The sequence below is a fragment of the Chiroxiphia lanceolata genome, chromosome 1, assembly GCF_009829145.1.
Source record: "Chiroxiphia lanceolata isolate bChiLan1 chromosome 1, bChiLan1.pri, whole genome shotgun sequence".
In the NCBI taxonomy this organism is placed as follows: domain Eukaryota; kingdom Metazoa; phylum Chordata; class Aves; order Passeriformes; family Pipridae; genus Chiroxiphia; species Chiroxiphia lanceolata.
In genome coordinates, this window is record NC_045637.1 from 135,793,598 (window position 1) to 135,811,229 (window position 17,632).

Here is a 17,632-nt window from a genome sequence, read left to right on the forward strand (position 1 = left end):
TACATTACAGTAGGATAGTTAAAGCACTCCTGCTGAACAATAAATACCTTCTGGTACAGGAGAAAAAGCAGCAATAAAAATGAAAATTCTTGGAAGGTTTCTGCAGTAGCATCAAGAAATACAGTCTTTTAAAACATCAGGAACTTTCGATTTCACAATTCTGAGAATGTTCTTCACATAATTCTAGGATACTGGATAATTTTTGCCTTCTTCGACAAATTTTTCACAAATACTGTTTTGCATTTAGAGCATCAACAGATAGATTTAACTTCAGGTGGGTTGGATTCAAGCAGTACGAAGCAAATACATGGCAAGTTCGTGGAGAAAGCTGGCATTAGCTCCTTGAAAAAAGCGTAGCAGGTTACAAAAGAAAAAAATTCTATTGAATTCAGCTGCTGCATTGCTGGATGTTTTATCTTTGCATGTACATTTTGAATACTTGAAAGCAGAAGATATTAATGAATGTTACTAGTGACTTGTCTGCTGGGGCAAAGATGTATTTTCCAATCATATTCATTTATACATAGCCTGGCCTACTGAGCAGGTGTCTTAAAATCAGGCTGAAGATTTTAGGGAATATACATGGACATTAAAACAGAGACAGAAGAATTCAATTGTTATGTTAGTAGCTTCGTTTGATTAAATGAATTGAAAAATATTTCTGTCTTTCTTGTGAAACCATGAATTTGTTTGTAACAACCAACTTTATTATGATTGCAGTTTGTTTATCAAAACTCCAACTTCACTTAAGTTCCCTTTTTTTTGAAAATATTTTTTTAGTTTATTAATGTGTGTCCATCACAAGTGGGTAGACCACACCTTAATCTTCTGTTTTACGATGGCTTTAAATTGTTATGTTTCATGTTTAGGCCAACTTTTTCAACAATTGCATTTTTGTAGTAAAATTATCTATTTTGGACCTGTATTGTAATTTTATAATTAGAACATCTTAAATGCTGTAATATTGTTTTCTATCCAAAACCCACTTGAAGATCAGTACATATATTTCCAGAATGTTGCCCAGAATTTAGAGGTAAGAGAACAGATAGCATACCTATGTCACCAGCTGACTGCTAGCCATCCTGTAATTTTCATTGCATTGAGCTGTTTCTTCAGGTGGTAGTTTTCAAAATCATGGTTTTCTGGAGAAAGAAGGAAATCTGGTAAAATTTATTCAGTTACATTGAAGATTTAGGAGATTAGTGCATATTAGCTGATTCTGTGATCGTAATATTTTGAGTCTACAATATTTTTTTGCTTATCTTAAGACACCCTAAAAAAAGGCGAAAGAGACATAGTTTGCGACTAACACAAGAACTCAAGTGATTTTGAAGTACGGTTCAATTATTGTTCCGAAACCTCCTCTTTTTGAAAGTACAGTTACAAACACATAATTTATTTAATGAGTTGAAGAATATTAACTGAACAAGTTAATTTCATTTTTTAACCTTGAGTCAAGGATGGTTTTTTTAAGTATAAGATAGTGCCAGAGAAAAAAACAAATCAAATCAAACCCACAAACAGGACTAAGACCTAGTGAAAAACAAATTGAAAGGGAGGCCCATATAGATTTAAATAATCAATATTATATTGATATAGTAATCAATTCATACAGTCCTGAGTGATCATAATGGTGAAAATGACTTTTGAAAAAACACAGTGAAATAAAGATAATTAACAGCAAAAGAACTGTCACAGAAGATGTTACATAGTGTGAAGATTGAGAATGAGAAAAAGAGATATTGATATCTAGCTGATCAAGTTCTGCATTTCTTTTTTACAGGAAAAGCTTAACAACTGATTTCTCTTTACTGACAATTTTAGTTGAACATACTGAAGGAGGTTTAGTATGCCTTATTATGAGTGATTTGCAGCATCTGTGCTGGCCTGTATTCAAGAAAAGATAATATGTTCTTTTTATACTTATGAAGAGGATGAAGGAACAGTGTTGCTAGAAGAAAATGTTACGTGGCTTCTGTGGCTGTTTTTAGGAGCAGGATTATAGAAACAGGATGTGGATCTACACACCGGCTCCTGGGAAGGGCGAGCTCAAAGGCACAGTGACTCAGGGATATGTGGATAATTCAAATGGGAAAATATACCTTATGCAAACAAAAGAAATCACTGCTCCAGTTGTCTCTTAAATCAGTAGCTGCATGTAGGCTTGACAGAAATATTTATTTGTTACATAATTTAATACCACATGCCACTGTATTAGTTGATGTCCCACTCATCAAGCAGATGAAAGCAGGTCACTAAGATGGTTTCATAATAGTTTGCAATGATTAATTAAGGGTTTGGATAAAGTCAATGTAAACGATTCTGCTTACAGATTTATTTAGTGTTAGATTCAGTTTGACATAATGGCATGGCAAGATAAACCTGTGTTACCTGAGTGCGTTGAAAGGTGGGTAAAATCTTCACACACGAGTGATGTTGTACAGCACACTTCTGGTTCGCTTTTGTGCATCTACCTGCTTTCTGAAGACAAATTTAAATCACTACTTAAGATCAGAATTGATCACAGTAAACAAGAAACCTTTTGTTTTGTTTTGCTTTGTTTTACATGTAGTTGGCAGGTATCTGTTGGACTCAGCATTCAGGATAACATGGCTTTGCGTCTTGATATTATATTTATTACTGAGTCTGTGATGATTTTTATTGAAACTGTTACTATTTACTTGCTAAAGAGGATAAACTATTCATAGTTACGTTATAAGTATTGTTTGCCATATATTCTTTTGGGGTAGAGATTGAACAGCAGTGGTTTATTGTATTTGCTTCCCTTTTGCCCTGTCTACATCCTTATTCTTTACAACAGGATCCATGTCTCTGAGTCAAACTGGGATAAATTTCTGCTCTTCTGCTACCCATTCATTTTAGTTTTCACTATTAGTAGATCAAATTTAATTATTCATAATAAATGTGTCTTATGAATACAATGCATTTTTAGTTAAAGGGGTTGAGTATGCCAGTTGTAGTCCACCCTGTGATAAATGTAGATATTATTGTACCAATATCAGGATGATTTTGTCTTCAAAAGCGATTTTTCTGCTGTTTTCTCATTTCCTATAGACATGCTAGTGACATTTCAAATTTCAGTTGATGATGCCCATTTTGAACTAGTGTTCATTGCTATAAAACAATCCAAATGTTTTGACCAAGTTCTGTTGTTTATATTGGTGAAAGTCTTATCTATTCCAGTGAACTACTTTGGATTTACACTGGTGTAAGAAGAACAAACTTGGCCATTGGTCTATTTTGTAAATGTTACAATAGCTGTTACAGATCACCTTCTGTCTTCTAATCCTAATGTCCTGCACCTTTAAATTATTCCCTTTGTTTTATTGTGTTTTGTTCTCATGGTTGATTTTTAGTTTTTATTTATTTATTACTCTGGACAGTTTTATTTCTCTTTACCCGTAATTTCCTTTTTTAACCTATCTTTACTTTCCCTGTCATCTGATAATTCTGAATTGTTTGTCTGTATGTAGCTATAGACATAGATGCCACTGGCTTAGATGCAGAAGAAAATGATATTCCAGCAAACCATCGCTCCCCCAAACCCAGTGCAAACAGTGTAACATCACCCCACTCCAAAGAGAAAAGAATGCCCTTCTTTAAGAAGGTAACACCGACTTCCAAGCTCCCATCTGTCCACCTGCTCACCTGCACTGCGTCACATTTCTAGTCCTGTTAACTGTCTGCGTCCTTTGACAAGCCAATAACATGCATGCTTTGTTGTTCTTTGTTTCTTTTCCATGCTGCTGTAGCTAAGCAGAAGCAGAAATCGGTAAGTTTATATTGACATTGCCTGTGTTTATCCTGCCACTGGCATCATTAGCATTGTTACTCCAGATTAACAATGCAGCTATTCTAGAACTAAGGAGGAAGAGATGTATTGAGCTGTTAGTGGATTCAGTACAAGAAAACAGTCAAGTGCAGTAGTGGGAAGGGGGGAAAGAGAGAACGAGGAGATCAATCTGTAACTGACTGTGAACAATCAATTGAGATACCCCACTACCTTCGGAACATTCCCAAATCTTCGTTCGCGAAGCCTAGCCATGACAAGAAAACAGACAAGAGTTCAGTGTATCTGTGAAACTCTGCTACAGTATTTATCCTTTTTGATGGAATAATATAACACATTTGAAAGGCCTTCTGAAAGTTCGAGAAAATTATTTCTAGAAAATCCATATAATTCACCTCTCTAGTGCCTGTTTATTCTTTCTATATCTTTCTCAATTATACTTTTTTTTATTTCTCAGTCTATTGAAATCATTATTGGAGTCTATCAGATATCAGTTTGTACTTAGAAAATGAATAATCAAAATTGTTGTATTTTTAGTTTAGTCCATATTTAAGCTTCCAGTTCACTAAGTGCAAAATCTGCACGTGCACAAGACCAGTGGAAAACCTCAGACTTGTTTTGACAGTTTACTTTGAGTTTTTTGTGTTGTCATGTACAAATTATCGGCCAAATGTTCTTGTCACCCATCAGTCAGACCTTTTTAGTATGTCAGCTATTGGAAATGGCACTGGTTGTTTCCAGAAGAGCCAATGTCTCTCCATAGATAACCCAGATACTAAAGACTTATGCAATTGGCATTGTGTTACAATAAACTGCAATACATTTCTAGGATCTTTGCTGGAATAGGTTGGCAAGACATTAGGTAGCAGCCAAACTATGCAGTGAAATACCATATTTCTACTTTTTTTGTTTTAGAACCTTTAGACTTCATAGCTCTTATTGACTTGTTTTTAACCATTCACTTAAATCTACAGGTAATAACAGACTGTTATAGTGCTTATAAATAGTGCCAAGTGACATTGTTGTCCCTGCTGTGGATGCTTTCCTGTTTAGTAAATAGAACTTTGTTTCCGTCTCTCTTTTTTTCTCGAACTCTTTTAAATAATATTGAATCCTTCTCATTTCCTAAGTCATGACCACTGGCTTCAGTAGGGTCTGTTATGCCCGGTGTGGAAATCAACAACAGTTTCTCGCTTCTGAGTAATTTCTTACTTAATGATATTTATAACCACATAAAAATGATAAGGAAGAATAATACATGTTGATGTGTGTTGGATGCTGTCTGCATAAGCATCTTTCAAAGGTACATCTTCTAGATGAACCCCCTTAGACCTGGATGGTGGTTAGTCACATCTCTTTCTTCTACTCTGTGGTGCCTCTATTCTTCCATATCAGAATCATTACTGGATATAGCGAGGTTTGTGATACTGACACTTACATTAAGTATTGGATGGGCGTTTCAAATTAATCTACATAGTCAAACCACTGAGCAAAAGCCGTATTGTCAAAACTGCTGGTTTTCAGTATGAGTTCGTATTTGAACTTAAATCTGCAGTGTAAACTGTATAGCTCACTGACATTAGATTCTCTAATGCTAAATTAAAGAACTTTAATGCTTCCATTAGATAACTCTTACTCAATTTTCTGCCGAGAGCTTCATTATTTCAAGCTTTAAAGATTAGAGAAAAAATTTGCCCATTTTGACAGAATAGATTTTAAGAATAATTCATATTCCATCAAATAAGGTAATTTCTATGCCTGCCCTAACTGTCAAATAGCTGGTTAACTTCTAGCATGTATGCCTTCAGTTGCATTAGTCACATTAAGACAAAGGTCTGTTGCATCAGGACACTCGTTCTATAAGCACTTGCATATCTGTAAAGAATTTTTCATTGAATCTGTCTCTAATACACTTACCAGATTATTAGTAATGTTAGCAAGAACAGTGGAGGATTGCATTTTGATACTGGCACACCTTAATTGCAGGGTTTTGCTTTGAAATGTGTTGAGTCAGTTTCTGTGCTGTGTAAAATAAATTCATTTCACATGCTTATGATGCCTTGGGCACTGGTATTCATTCTTATGTTACTAATTATTTGGTGAAACTACAGGTAACAAAAAACAAAATAAATTATGTTAAAGAACATTCACAAAAATATTTTCTATGTTTTAGACTGCTTTAGACTGCTGCTTGTGTAGCACCTTGTGCTGTCACTGTACTAATGTCTGTCTTTGTGGGTTTGTGTTTTGGAATGTATATACTTATTTTAATGTTATTGTGAAACACCTTGGGATACATTGAGTACTAGAACAATGAACAGTGTCTGTATTCTGTTATCTTGACTGATGTATTTGTACTGTGTAAGCATTAGAAAAATAGATCCAGCATTCCTTTTTCCATATCACTCAAATGTTTCTGGATTTGGATTTCAATCATGTTTTCCCGAAGATAAACCAAAACTTCCCATATGAACAAAAAACTTTTTCTGATAAGACCCATTCTTGGTGATTGATATATGTTGAAATAGCCATTTATTAACAAAGAAAAAAACTCCAAACCAACAGTTTAATTTGTTTCTATTGCATTGTGATAACAATATAAAACCTTTGCAATCTTTGGAAGGAAGTAATCTTTTTATCTTTGTATTTTAAAATACTTTTTAGAAATTGTGCATCATACATCAGTAAGTACTTTGATAAATATTGTACTAACAGAATCCATTCTTGGGTAGTGACAGGAACTTCCCGAAGTGGAAGAATTGCTATCCCAAGCTCTGTTTATGATAATTTTCTAGAAGTACTAACTTAATCAGTCATTATTTTGGTTTCATTTTGCAATTGAATCATGGATGCAAATGTGGATGTCAGATTATGAGTGCTGCCATGGGAATTTGCAGTGATGTCACAATGTTTTGTCAAGCAGTGGGCAGATCTGAACATTAAAAAAAGAGATGTGTTATGCTTTTTCCATCCCGTTTTGTTTTATTTTTCTCTTTCATCATTTTCCTACATAAAATTTTTGTGGGAAACAGATGTCACATCTCTAGAGTCAATCATTTCAAATCATTAGCTGTTGGAAATAACCTTTTCAATTTACCAGTTAGGAATTATGCAAAGGAACATATGCATGTCCCAGAATAAGAGTTTTGTAACTATCCAGAGCAAATGTGAAAACAGTGGGAAAACCTAAAGTCCAAAAAAAGCTTTTTCAAAACAAATCCCTGAACCTCCTATGTCCTTATCTTGTGCTACAAGTTTTTGGGAAAAGTTAATTAAAAGAGATTCATGTGTTGGTGACATCGCTGGAAATTCATAGTTCCTAATGTTATAAACAGTGTATAAACTTTCTCTAGGTGCTGTGACACTGAAAACTTTATCTGTTTTGCAGACAGAGCACATCCCTCCCTATGATGTAGTGCCTTCTATGCGACCAGTAGTTTTAGTGGGGCCTTCTCTGAAGGGATATGAGGTAATTGATTGTTGAGAATATTTTATTTGCCCAAATACTGTGCTTCATTTGTATTTGATATTTTATATCATAGACAAATATCTAGACAGTTTTTACTCCTAGTAAATAGTTGCTTATTTGTATTTTACTTCATGTCAGAATTGAGATGAAGAATAAATTGCATTCCAATCCTGTTGTTCAGATATGATTTACTGTCAGCTTTATTATATAATATTATTAACATCAAGTATTATGAATTTCCTATATGATTATTAATTTTTTGTTTGTTTGCTTCTAGGTAACAGATATGATGCAAAAAGCATTATTTGATTTTTTAAAACATAGATTCGAAGGGCGGTAAGTACTTGGCAATGCAAATATACTTCAGTTCAGGTTATGTTTAGGTACTACCAGGATTCTAAGAAATTATGACATTGTAGAAAATCAAGAATGATGGATAATTCCTTGATAAGTGGACTCTAGTGTGTATTGAAAGTTTCCTTGGCAGAACATGCAGAGGTTGTGTGGTAGTGGGAAGTGTTCAGGGGCGTATATTTGAGTGGAAAAAAGGATGTCTCCTTCTTGATGACTGTAACATTCACACTGCAAATTGCTAGATATTTATCTACAAATTAAAAAGTTTTTTAGGTATTTTTCAAGTGATACCTCATCAGTGCTTCTCAGGTTCTGAGCAAGATGACAAGAGCCACCATTCCTCCTCAGCTCTAATTCTTTACTTGGCATCGAACTTGGAAAGAGAAAAATAAACTGAAAAATCTGTCTTGGTTCAATATACCATAATTGCATTTAAAAAAGACAAAAAATTTCTATTACATGTAGGAAAGAAGACTGGCAGGAAACAAATCCAAATCAAACCAAAAACCCAAAAAGTTGTAGAAGTTTCTAGTGTATATCCATTAACAAATAAAGATAACTGATGACTACCCCAGTATGAGTTTTATTTAATTTTAAGACAAATAGCATTATCTGTGAGGAGCTGTACCAGAAATCACAATCTTTTTAGCTTAAGTTAAATCATGTCTAAATTTCCAAAATTACATTACTAATCTGTATTGTCCAAATAATTCTGCTTTTTCATGTTAACTTCTCACTTGGTTACATTTTTTAGGGTTTTAGATAAGTGTATACACATGTTAAGTTCACTGGGAAATGACCTGTTGGATTACATTTCATATGAACAAACAGCATCTGACAGTGCTTGCTAGAGAGGAGCCCTCCCTGTTCTTAGCAAATCCATTTCCTCCTTTTCATTTGCAAGTAAAATCCTACAAGGAAGAACAAGGGAATATCATCAGTCTGATTTAACTTTCACTGGAAAAATGTGACCTCTGAACCTCATTAGACCAGAGTTTGAAAGGGAACTTAAGGGTGTATTTTGACCCTGTAAAGCAAAACAAACCAAAGTAACTGTTTTCCTAGGATATGCAGAAGGTTATGTAGCAAAATGAAAGTAACCACTTCTTCCTTGGCCCATCTTTCCTCAAAAACACAAAACTGAGCCTGCCAGTTTTCAAGTACATGTTTCCCTATGTTACAGTTCCCATTTTTAGGTGGCCAGCATATTGCTGGATCTTTCTGGAAAACTGGTAACTCTTACACTCTGTTAAAAACCACATGCTAGTAAACTGAACAATAAAATTTAAATAAATAAATAAATAAATAAATAAATAGATTATATTGATGTATTAGTTTCCCTGCTAAGCCTTACCTTTACCATTTAATTCTGCACATCCCTATATGTCTTATACGTATGGCTAAAATAAGCCAGGTTGTCATTCGGTACCATTCAAGAAATTGGGGAAAGGAGAAACCAGCCTTTTCATACTGGGCATAGTTGTGCAAAGTCAGACTTTGCACGGACTCATCGGACCCGGAGACCCCAGGGAAGTCCCATCTTCTGCAGCACATCTCTGACCTTCTCCTGCTTCCCCTCTCCCCAGGCACATGTAGCTTTGCAGGCAGTGGTCATACTGCATTTCAGGACTGTACAGAAGGATGATGTCTTATCAATAGTTGTTGTAGGGGCATTAGTTAGGCAAAGTTTTTCTCTGTTCCCATTATGGGAAGCATACTGTGCTTCTGAGAAGAAGTAATTTTCCTATGGTCTTAGCCATCTTCTAGTGTTAAATGAGAATTCTCCCCATATCCCCGAAAGATAAGTAACATTCTGTACTATTTTACTGTCTTTATTGTTGCAGTATATCAATTACACGTGTCACAGCAGACATCTCGCTTGCCAAACGCTCAGTGTTAAACAATCCCAGTAAGCACGCGATAATAGAGCGATCCAACACGAGATCAAGCTTAGGTGAGTACTGATAATGATGCTATCTGTAAATTGCCTGTAAAGTATACGACTCTCAATTCATATGTGTAAGCTAAAAATAGCCTTCTCTCTGCCGTGAGAAAATCACAATTCCCATAATCCAGAAATCCTGGCACTGGAAATCATTTTAAAATCACTACCATGTAAACTTCATAAAGTCCTGATTTTGGTTTATCCTGCTTATGCTCAGTTTCAATGTTTTGCTGTTTGCCTTGATGGGGAGAAGTAATCATCCATATAAAATCTGAAGACATTCTTCCAGTTGAATAAAAGTAACAGTTTTTAAATACTTGGAATTATATGGATGTTATTGATATTGTGCATTATCTTTGATAACATTATTAGTAATGACAGCTACTGATATGAGGCCTGAAAAAAGTTATTGAGGTACACATTTTATGAATTTTGTATGAGTTTAAACTAATCCTGAAGTTGGTACAAAAAAAGAAGGATGCAAAAGTGTTTTTAAAATATTTTTTAAATGTTTTTTAAAAACTGTATAGCTAGGTTCATAGCATACACATCTGTCATCTTACATGAGTCATTTTGTAGTGAAGCTTGTCCAGTTGTATAAATAATTAAACATTTACTAGCCAGAAAGAAAAACAAGCTTAGCTGGGAAGTTGTAACTAAATGTTACCATCTGCAATACAGGTATCTCCACTGGAGCGTGTCATCATAAGATGTCCTTAGAGCAGAGGAAAAGGTGAACACTTCAGAGTTTTAATTTCTGACTGATCTTAGCCTTTCCTATAGTGTGAGGTCTTTTATATCCAGGACTCTGCTGCTACCACTAGTGCATTTCCTGTGTAGAGACACCTGGAGCTAGGTAGAAGGTGTAGTGGAAGGTTCTCTGCCCATGCAGTGAGGTTAGAGCTAGATGATCTATCTTTAAGGTTCATTCCAACCTAAACTGTTCTATGAATATAAGATTCTAAGATGAATTCTGCTAGGAGTCCATGTACTTGTGTTAGGGCACCCCGCTGAGATATGGGGCACAAGTCCCCTAAAAAATCCTGTTCAAGTCAAATACAAAAAAAAGGAGGAACTTGCTAAATCACAGGTGAATGCTGCAGTCATCTCTCTGCCTTTACATTGCTGCAGGTTTCTCTTAGTACCCTTTGAAAGAGCTTGGTTTCCCCCAAACACAGCATTGTATCTTGAAAACTTGTAAATTTTGTGGAACAGGAAATTAATTTTGTTCATCCTATTAAGTGGATTCTTTATCAGGTTTATTACAAAAAAATTTCTGACTCCACCTGTACCTTGACTGAATATTTAACACTTGCCTAATATAGTTGTCCTTCTTAGAAAAAGCTTCTCTGCCTTAAAAAGTTTGACCTCCCTTTCTTGAAAATTTACTTCTTAAAACCTTTGCTTTCAGCTATGTGGAGTCTGAATTTTTGCTTGCAAGTAGTCTGATAGCTTCCAAGAGTGTCTTATTTTAAGTGTTTTCAAATAGCAAAATGCAATGTACTGTAACAGCATAATTAATATCTTTACACACAAAAATATTCTTTTATGTGAATTTCAGTCTTGTAACCAAAGTCTGTTTAATAATCTATTGAAAATATAAAGTGTCACTTGTTTTGAATAGAACTGAAAATCAGTAATAAGGATGGAGGTCACCCAGTCATGGAATGAACCGAATCATGATGGTTGAGTTCCCAACCTGATCATCAAAGTGTGTTCGATTTTGCAATACTGCACAAATATATGCAACAGCAAAAAGCATATAATCTATTCCTCATGCTAAAATATTCTCACATATGTAAAACAGCTATCACAAAAATGTATACAGGAAAAAAACCTGTAAAAATTAAATGCTGCCCAATCTTGTACACCTTCATCTCATGTAGAACCTTACCCTTGAGAGCATCAACATCTTTTCTTTGTGTCAAGGTATTTTTTTAGATAGAGATATTTAAAATGGAAGTTCTGACAGAACCTCAGTTGGAGAGACTCAAAGACAACAGGGATTATATATATATGTAAATATGTGGATAGATAGATATGTCTCTCTAGTTTTTGTAACAGGCCTGTTATTATTAATTAAGATTTCCTGCTACATATCAGGTCTTCAGTTGCTTATAATTGTTCTAAAAATTAACTGATTTACAAAGTAATTCTGACGTATCTTGGGGAATATTAGATAGAGCAACTGAGTCATTTTAACCATGAAGTTAGGGCAAAAATTAATTTTACCTACGCTAAAATATTCTCAAAACCTTTTTTTTTCAGAAGCTGTAATATTTCTGTAGTTCCAGTAAACTAGCAGGGTTTTGAAATTTGCTAGTGAATTGAATGAAATTTCAGTTACATATTTGTGGGCATTTTTTATAAAAATAACAAGAAAACTTTACCAAATTCTTAGAAGCTGCCATTAACACATGCCAAGCTTTGCATCTGAATTGCCTAAAGACTGAGCTTTTCTTGGGCAAGGTCCAGCAATGATGCTGAGCAGAACCTGCTCCCAGCAGATTGAATCAGGTCAGCCAAGCAGAACTAAAGTGGAAAGATGCTCATCTTTCAAGTTGCAATCCCTACTTTGCTGTGCAGCATGGAATATGGAATAAAAAGACATTTTCTTTGAAGATGTTTACCTGGAGGAAGAGGTGGCTGGCCAGGCTCAGGGAGGAAGGCAAATAGTGAAAATCCGTTATGGAAAAGGTTGGAGTTACGGAGAAGGAGCTGGGATAGTTGTTCAAGGCATGGCGTAAACCACAGAAGGACAAAAACCAGCCAGGAAGGAAGTCAGGCAGAGAAATGATGTGGCAGCAGTGTGTTGGGAGGAAAACTGAGATAAAATAAAATAAGCTGGAGTCAGAAAAGGTAACTGCTCTTGTAAGACAGTGGGAAAACCATTGCACAAGGCAAAATTAAAAAAGTACAAGAAGTGTAACAACCTGTTTCCTTGCTTACCTGCAATGTACCTCAAGGTAGAAATAAGAGGCAGACTCAGAAAATGTCTTTGTAATCTGATGGTAGGTGGCCTCTCCTAGCAGTGGTTCACAAGGAAGACAACAATATACCTCTTCTTTGAGCATTTAATTGGCTGAAGTAGAAGAGGTGAGTGGCAATTTCACACAATATAGTGGATTTTTTTTCTTCAGTTTGTGTGACGAGTTTGCTGTAGGCCAACAAAAAATCCCATTAAATCCTAATTATTATTTTATTATTATTATTATAATTATTATTTTAATTATTAAAAGAATATTATTCTTTTAATAATTTACAAATTCAAGTTGTGAAAAATAAAGGTTAGGAAGTGATAGTAAGAAGGCTAACTGTGTAGCTTCTTAGTAGCTTTAGGTTTATGTATGCTGTGATTCAGTCTTTGTTTAAGTGTTTGCACACTATTTTTCCACCAATCCTCTGCCTTAGTTTTCTTGAAAAAAAATATGCAAACTAATGTGGGGAATTGGAATTGTTCAGTATATTGCTATTTCCCTTATTTCCCCATATTAACTTTGACAGTGTATGGGGCAAGAAACATCAGGAAGGCAAATGAAACTCTCTAAAAACACAACAGGATATTTTCCGTATATGTTCCTCTTTTGGAAAGGGATTTGAATTTCAGTCTTAAGCTACTGAGCACTGGTTTATCTCTGTGGTTCAACAGGTGTTAATTCTCTGTTGAAAAATGGGATGACCCCAGTGGAGGGGGATCTGCTGTATCTAATGGCCTGCAAGCTACAGCACTGCAGCACAGTGTGCCATGGGCCTCTCTTCTGAATCCCAGCAGCGGGCACACTCACCCAGGGCCAACGAGTAGCCCCTTGACACCACTGAAGCCGTAGTGCCGGAGATGACAGCCTTTAAAGCTCACCAAGGCAGTGCAGAGTGTGCCATGTACCGGGGTGACTGCCGGTGCCTCAAGCCAGGGTGGGTGCCAGCAGAGGATGGAGGCACAGAGGGAAGGAGCATCCCCCTCCTTCCCTTGCTGCTGGGTCCCTCCACGTTGACTCCCATCTTGTCACTGGCTGTTGTGGCTTACCAAGTCAGAGATGAGGTGTAGTGCTGAAGGGTGCAAAAGGAGACTCCCTTTTTACTGAATTAACTGAAGAGCCCTGTGCAGTAGTGGCTTTTGCTGCTTCTGATACAGAAATGCTGTATAGTATTGGACTAGTTATTTACAGACTTTATAAAGATGGCTATTTTTTCCCTCATGTTTTCTGCATGCTTCAGGCATGTTTTTTAGAAGTACTAAGTATTGTAGCTGAAACAGAGATTCAAGCATTGAACTTATCAACAATAGGGTATGCCATTAAAATCAGCATGTTGCATGGTAATACACTGAGTTGGAAAAGGCAGATGGAAACCAGGTAGTCCTATGGACTACTGGAGCTCCTGTTGGATACCTTGTGAAATACCAGCCTTGTGACTTCTCATTCCCCAGAAATCCTCTTATTTTAGGCTCTTCTCTTTGCTGACATTTAACTTCAGAGGTATTCTTGTCATTCCAAGCCTAGCTCAAAGAATTCTTCCCTTCTCTCAGATCAGTACTGATATCCTGTACTGACAGTACCGAGCAGCATCAGGAATGTCCTGAGTCTTAGTACTGACTTCTAAAAGAAGCTTCAAGGTTATGTTCCATTTTGGAAGAAAGAATCCCCAGAAATCAGGATTTCCTGTTGGATGGCTTCATATTTCTAGTCTGAATGTAATTTTTACTGTGGTAATTACTCTGAAGAATCAGACACTACATTTCTGAAATGGAATCCCCCCAAATTATTCATAACCTCTGATTATTCTTTGTAATTCAATTTTCTATCTGGAAAATATGAATAATTCCAGCTTCTCACCTAACTAGGATGTTTCAAAGTGAAAAATTGTTTTATTGCATCAATGAAGTACCACCACAGTAAGTCCCATAAAGTAGCCCATAAATAGTTTATTCATTCTCTTTTCAGAGAAAGATTAGAACCATGTGTTCTAAATGAGATCTGAAACACATATTTGACAATGAAGAGAAATTAAATTACTCAATGGCTTCTTTTCAGTGGCTGTTTATTACAGCAAATACAGCTCCCCAGAACTGCTTTATGTTAATCCAGATCCCTCCCTCCTTCCAGATTCAATGGGAAAATATTCCTTTACTCACCCACCTTTGTGAAGTGGTACTTCACGCAGCTAGACAGCCAGGCCACTGATTTATCCCTCAGTTATGCTCACATTTGTGACCAGCAGTTTAACTGCAGCAGAGAAGGCTATTTCTTAGACTTTTGAAAATATATTGTTGGGTTTTAAGTGTTATTTTAATAAGTGTTCTATCAATTACTTAATATATTACAAAGGTAATGTGCTTGATATATTAATACCAAATACTTTTTTTCTGAGAAATAAACCTTTTTTTGAGAACTCTTACCTTATCACCCAATGTAGATCTGTGATATTGTGTATATTGTTCATAATTGTGGATAGCACAGAAAACAGTGAAGTGACCACCATTATTTGGAACTGATTTAATAGATAACCCAGAATTAATTTCAAAGAGGCAGAGACAAACAATGTGATAACCAGGAGTAGGAATAGCCACAAGGAACTGGATATACAGGATTATAGGGTAGTCTCAATCAGCTTAATGCTACATACACCTATTGACTGACAGTTTGCTTTTGTAATGGAATCAGTTAAAAATAGACTTGGGATTTGAATCATTGGAAACCAATGCTACCACTGCATATCTAGTACAAAATTAATGTTCTCAAGAATTTTTAAAAAATAGTGTTTGACTTGTAAAGATTTAGAAGGACAGTACAGTCTTATTCCTCTCCTATGTGAAAGATTGTTTTGTATATAAAGAGAAATGTTTGCTTGCCAATACATGTGTAACATGTGAGATGCTAGAACTAAATTTAAGGAAAGGGCAAATGATTAATTTCTTTAAAAGCCTGGAAGAAATCTGTCATTTTGAACAGAATTTTTTTCTCCAACAAGGTACAGTACATGGTTAAATCTCATTCACCTGAAAATCAGGCCCAGTTGGCTTAGTTAAATTTTTATATGGATACATGCCATTTGCAGAAACTGCTGAACCAGCTTTGTGCTTTTGCTGCATTTCTTCGTCAAAAGAACCCAAACCTTTTTCTGTGTATGTTACACTTGTTATAACCTTACCTCATGCTGTATGCTTCGTACAAAACCTGATTGTCTTGGCTTTTTCCATTCTTTGCTTCATTAATGCTCTCCTTTTCCAGATGTTTTAGGTATGTATACAAGCTTGCAAATTACTTTTCCTGCTGTTTTGTGTTCAGTGCTTTATTGTACCTCACAGAACCACCGTGTGTTTCTCGCATCTGGCTCATGGATAAACAAAAGCTGATCCTGTACTGTGTTGCTAAGTCTTTCTTTTAAAAAACCTTGCTGGTTTTCCTTATTTATATTCAAGTAATTCTAAAAATAGAGTTGACATTGACAAGTAAACGCTAAAGATTAGGTATTCCACTGTATATTTCTAAGGTATGTGCACCTAATCTGCATATTCTGACACAGATGTATGAATGTTGATGTAAAATATGTCATCGTGTGTGTGTTAAGTCAGTTGCGGTCACATGCCTGGGAATCTGTTTATTTGCTTTCTCTGTGCACATGCAATAACCTGTCAGGCATTACATGTGCAATTACATACAGTTTGCATGTGCAATTGAGTGCCAACCTTTGGAAAGTTGTCTATAGAAAACGTATAGAGCTCCCATTCACATCATTAGGTTGATATCCCAAAGTTTTGTCTTCTGAAAATGAAATATAAATGCTTGAAGAAATAGTAGTGGGTTACCTGTGCAAATTTCAGCCTCATATTTTTATTTTCTTGATATTTGTGTAAAAAGCCAGTTGAATGCTTGAAACTATGGTAACAATTTATTTGTTTTGTTTCTATATATATGTATGAATACACACTATATATCCATATATGAAATGTTATTATGTATTCTCCATGTTCGGTAATTTAATGACAATTGTTTGAAGTAAATGCTTCCCCAACCATAAATCAAAGATAAACCTAAAAGAGTGCTAGCTAGGCCTCATAAAAATCCCTCCTTACTTCCAGAGACCAGGAAACAGGTATGCAAAAATGGGATTTAACCAAGAGTGTGTTCCCTTTCCAAAGTCTCAAGGATCTAATATAGTTAAAGAAAACAGAAAAGGTGTTCAGTGCGTTGTGGAAAATCCTGATTGTTCCTTTTTTAATTTTATCTTCAAGGTAGCTGGGACAAATGTCCATAACTCTCACTCCCAGGCATTAAATCTTCAGATATTTTAATCTGTTAAACCTAAACCTGCCTTAAACCAGAATGCTGTAATTAATATAGCAGCTAAGAGGTTTGGGGTTTTCATGAGGATGTAGCTACACTTCTTTTTGCACACAAATGGGGAAAGAGTAGCATGAAGTTCCTGAACCGGTTATAATTTATCAGTCTCACATGTCCCAAAATGCTCTTTTATCCTGCCAGGCCAGCCAAGATTTTCTTAACATATAAGGTCAGAGTTTCCTTAATGAATTCTTTAGGTAGTTCTGGATTAGAAGTTTGGTCCTAACTTTCCAATATTATAACTTGCAAATAAGTTTTTGATACACTATTGACAAAGTATTTTAATGAAATTTCCTGAGTGTTTTCAATGGATCAAGGGTTAGACTTGATGATCTCAGAGGTCCTTTCCAACCCGGCTGATTCTATGATCCCATGATATACGGGTGGAAAAAATCTTAATCTCTGTAAATTAGAGATAACTGCCAGCAACATGTTCCTATATTTTATCATAATACTTCACAGAAATATGTGTGATTGGTAATTATATTGAAACAAAACATGCTAGAGACAAAGGAATATAGCAATGTATTAGAATAATTTTTAAGGTTACAGATATCTGTATAAAAACCAATATTTTTAGCCAGTTAGCTGTTTGCTTAAAAGCAGAGTACAATCTGCATGTCTTAAAACTATTCACACTGTAGGCTGAATGGCTACAGGTTTTTTTCTTTCTCCTGGGCTCACCAACTGATTAAAAGTTGGTGTCTGTGTCC

The 17,632-nt window shown here is 35.5% G+C and overlaps 1 protein-coding gene across 12 annotated transcripts in view; it reads left to right on the plus strand.

The window, feature by feature from the left end:
- CACNB2 (calcium voltage-gated channel auxiliary subunit beta 2) overlaps positions 1 to 17,632 on the plus strand; it is a 250,153-nt gene that overhangs the window by 214,425 nt on the left and 18,096 nt on the right. For 5 of the 12 annotated variants that reach the window (XM_032678280.1, XM_032678290.1, XM_032678370.1 and 2 more), the window contains 5 exons: positions 3,495 to 3,628; positions 7,200 to 7,280; positions 7,558 to 7,616; positions 9,479 to 9,588; positions 15,807 to 15,815. In XM_032678280.1, the coding sequence (XP_032534171.1) occupies positions 3,495 to 3,628; positions 7,200 to 7,280; positions 7,558 to 7,616; positions 9,479 to 9,588; positions 15,807 to 15,815 (393 nt within the window). Of the gene's footprint in view, positions 1 to 3,494; positions 3,629 to 3,773; positions 3,794 to 7,199; positions 7,281 to 7,557; positions 7,617 to 9,478; positions 9,589 to 15,806; positions 15,816 to 17,632 lie in introns of all 12 variants that reach the window. The other 7 variants (XM_032678298.1, XM_032678309.1, XM_032678353.1 and 4 more) reach the window with 3 other exon arrangements.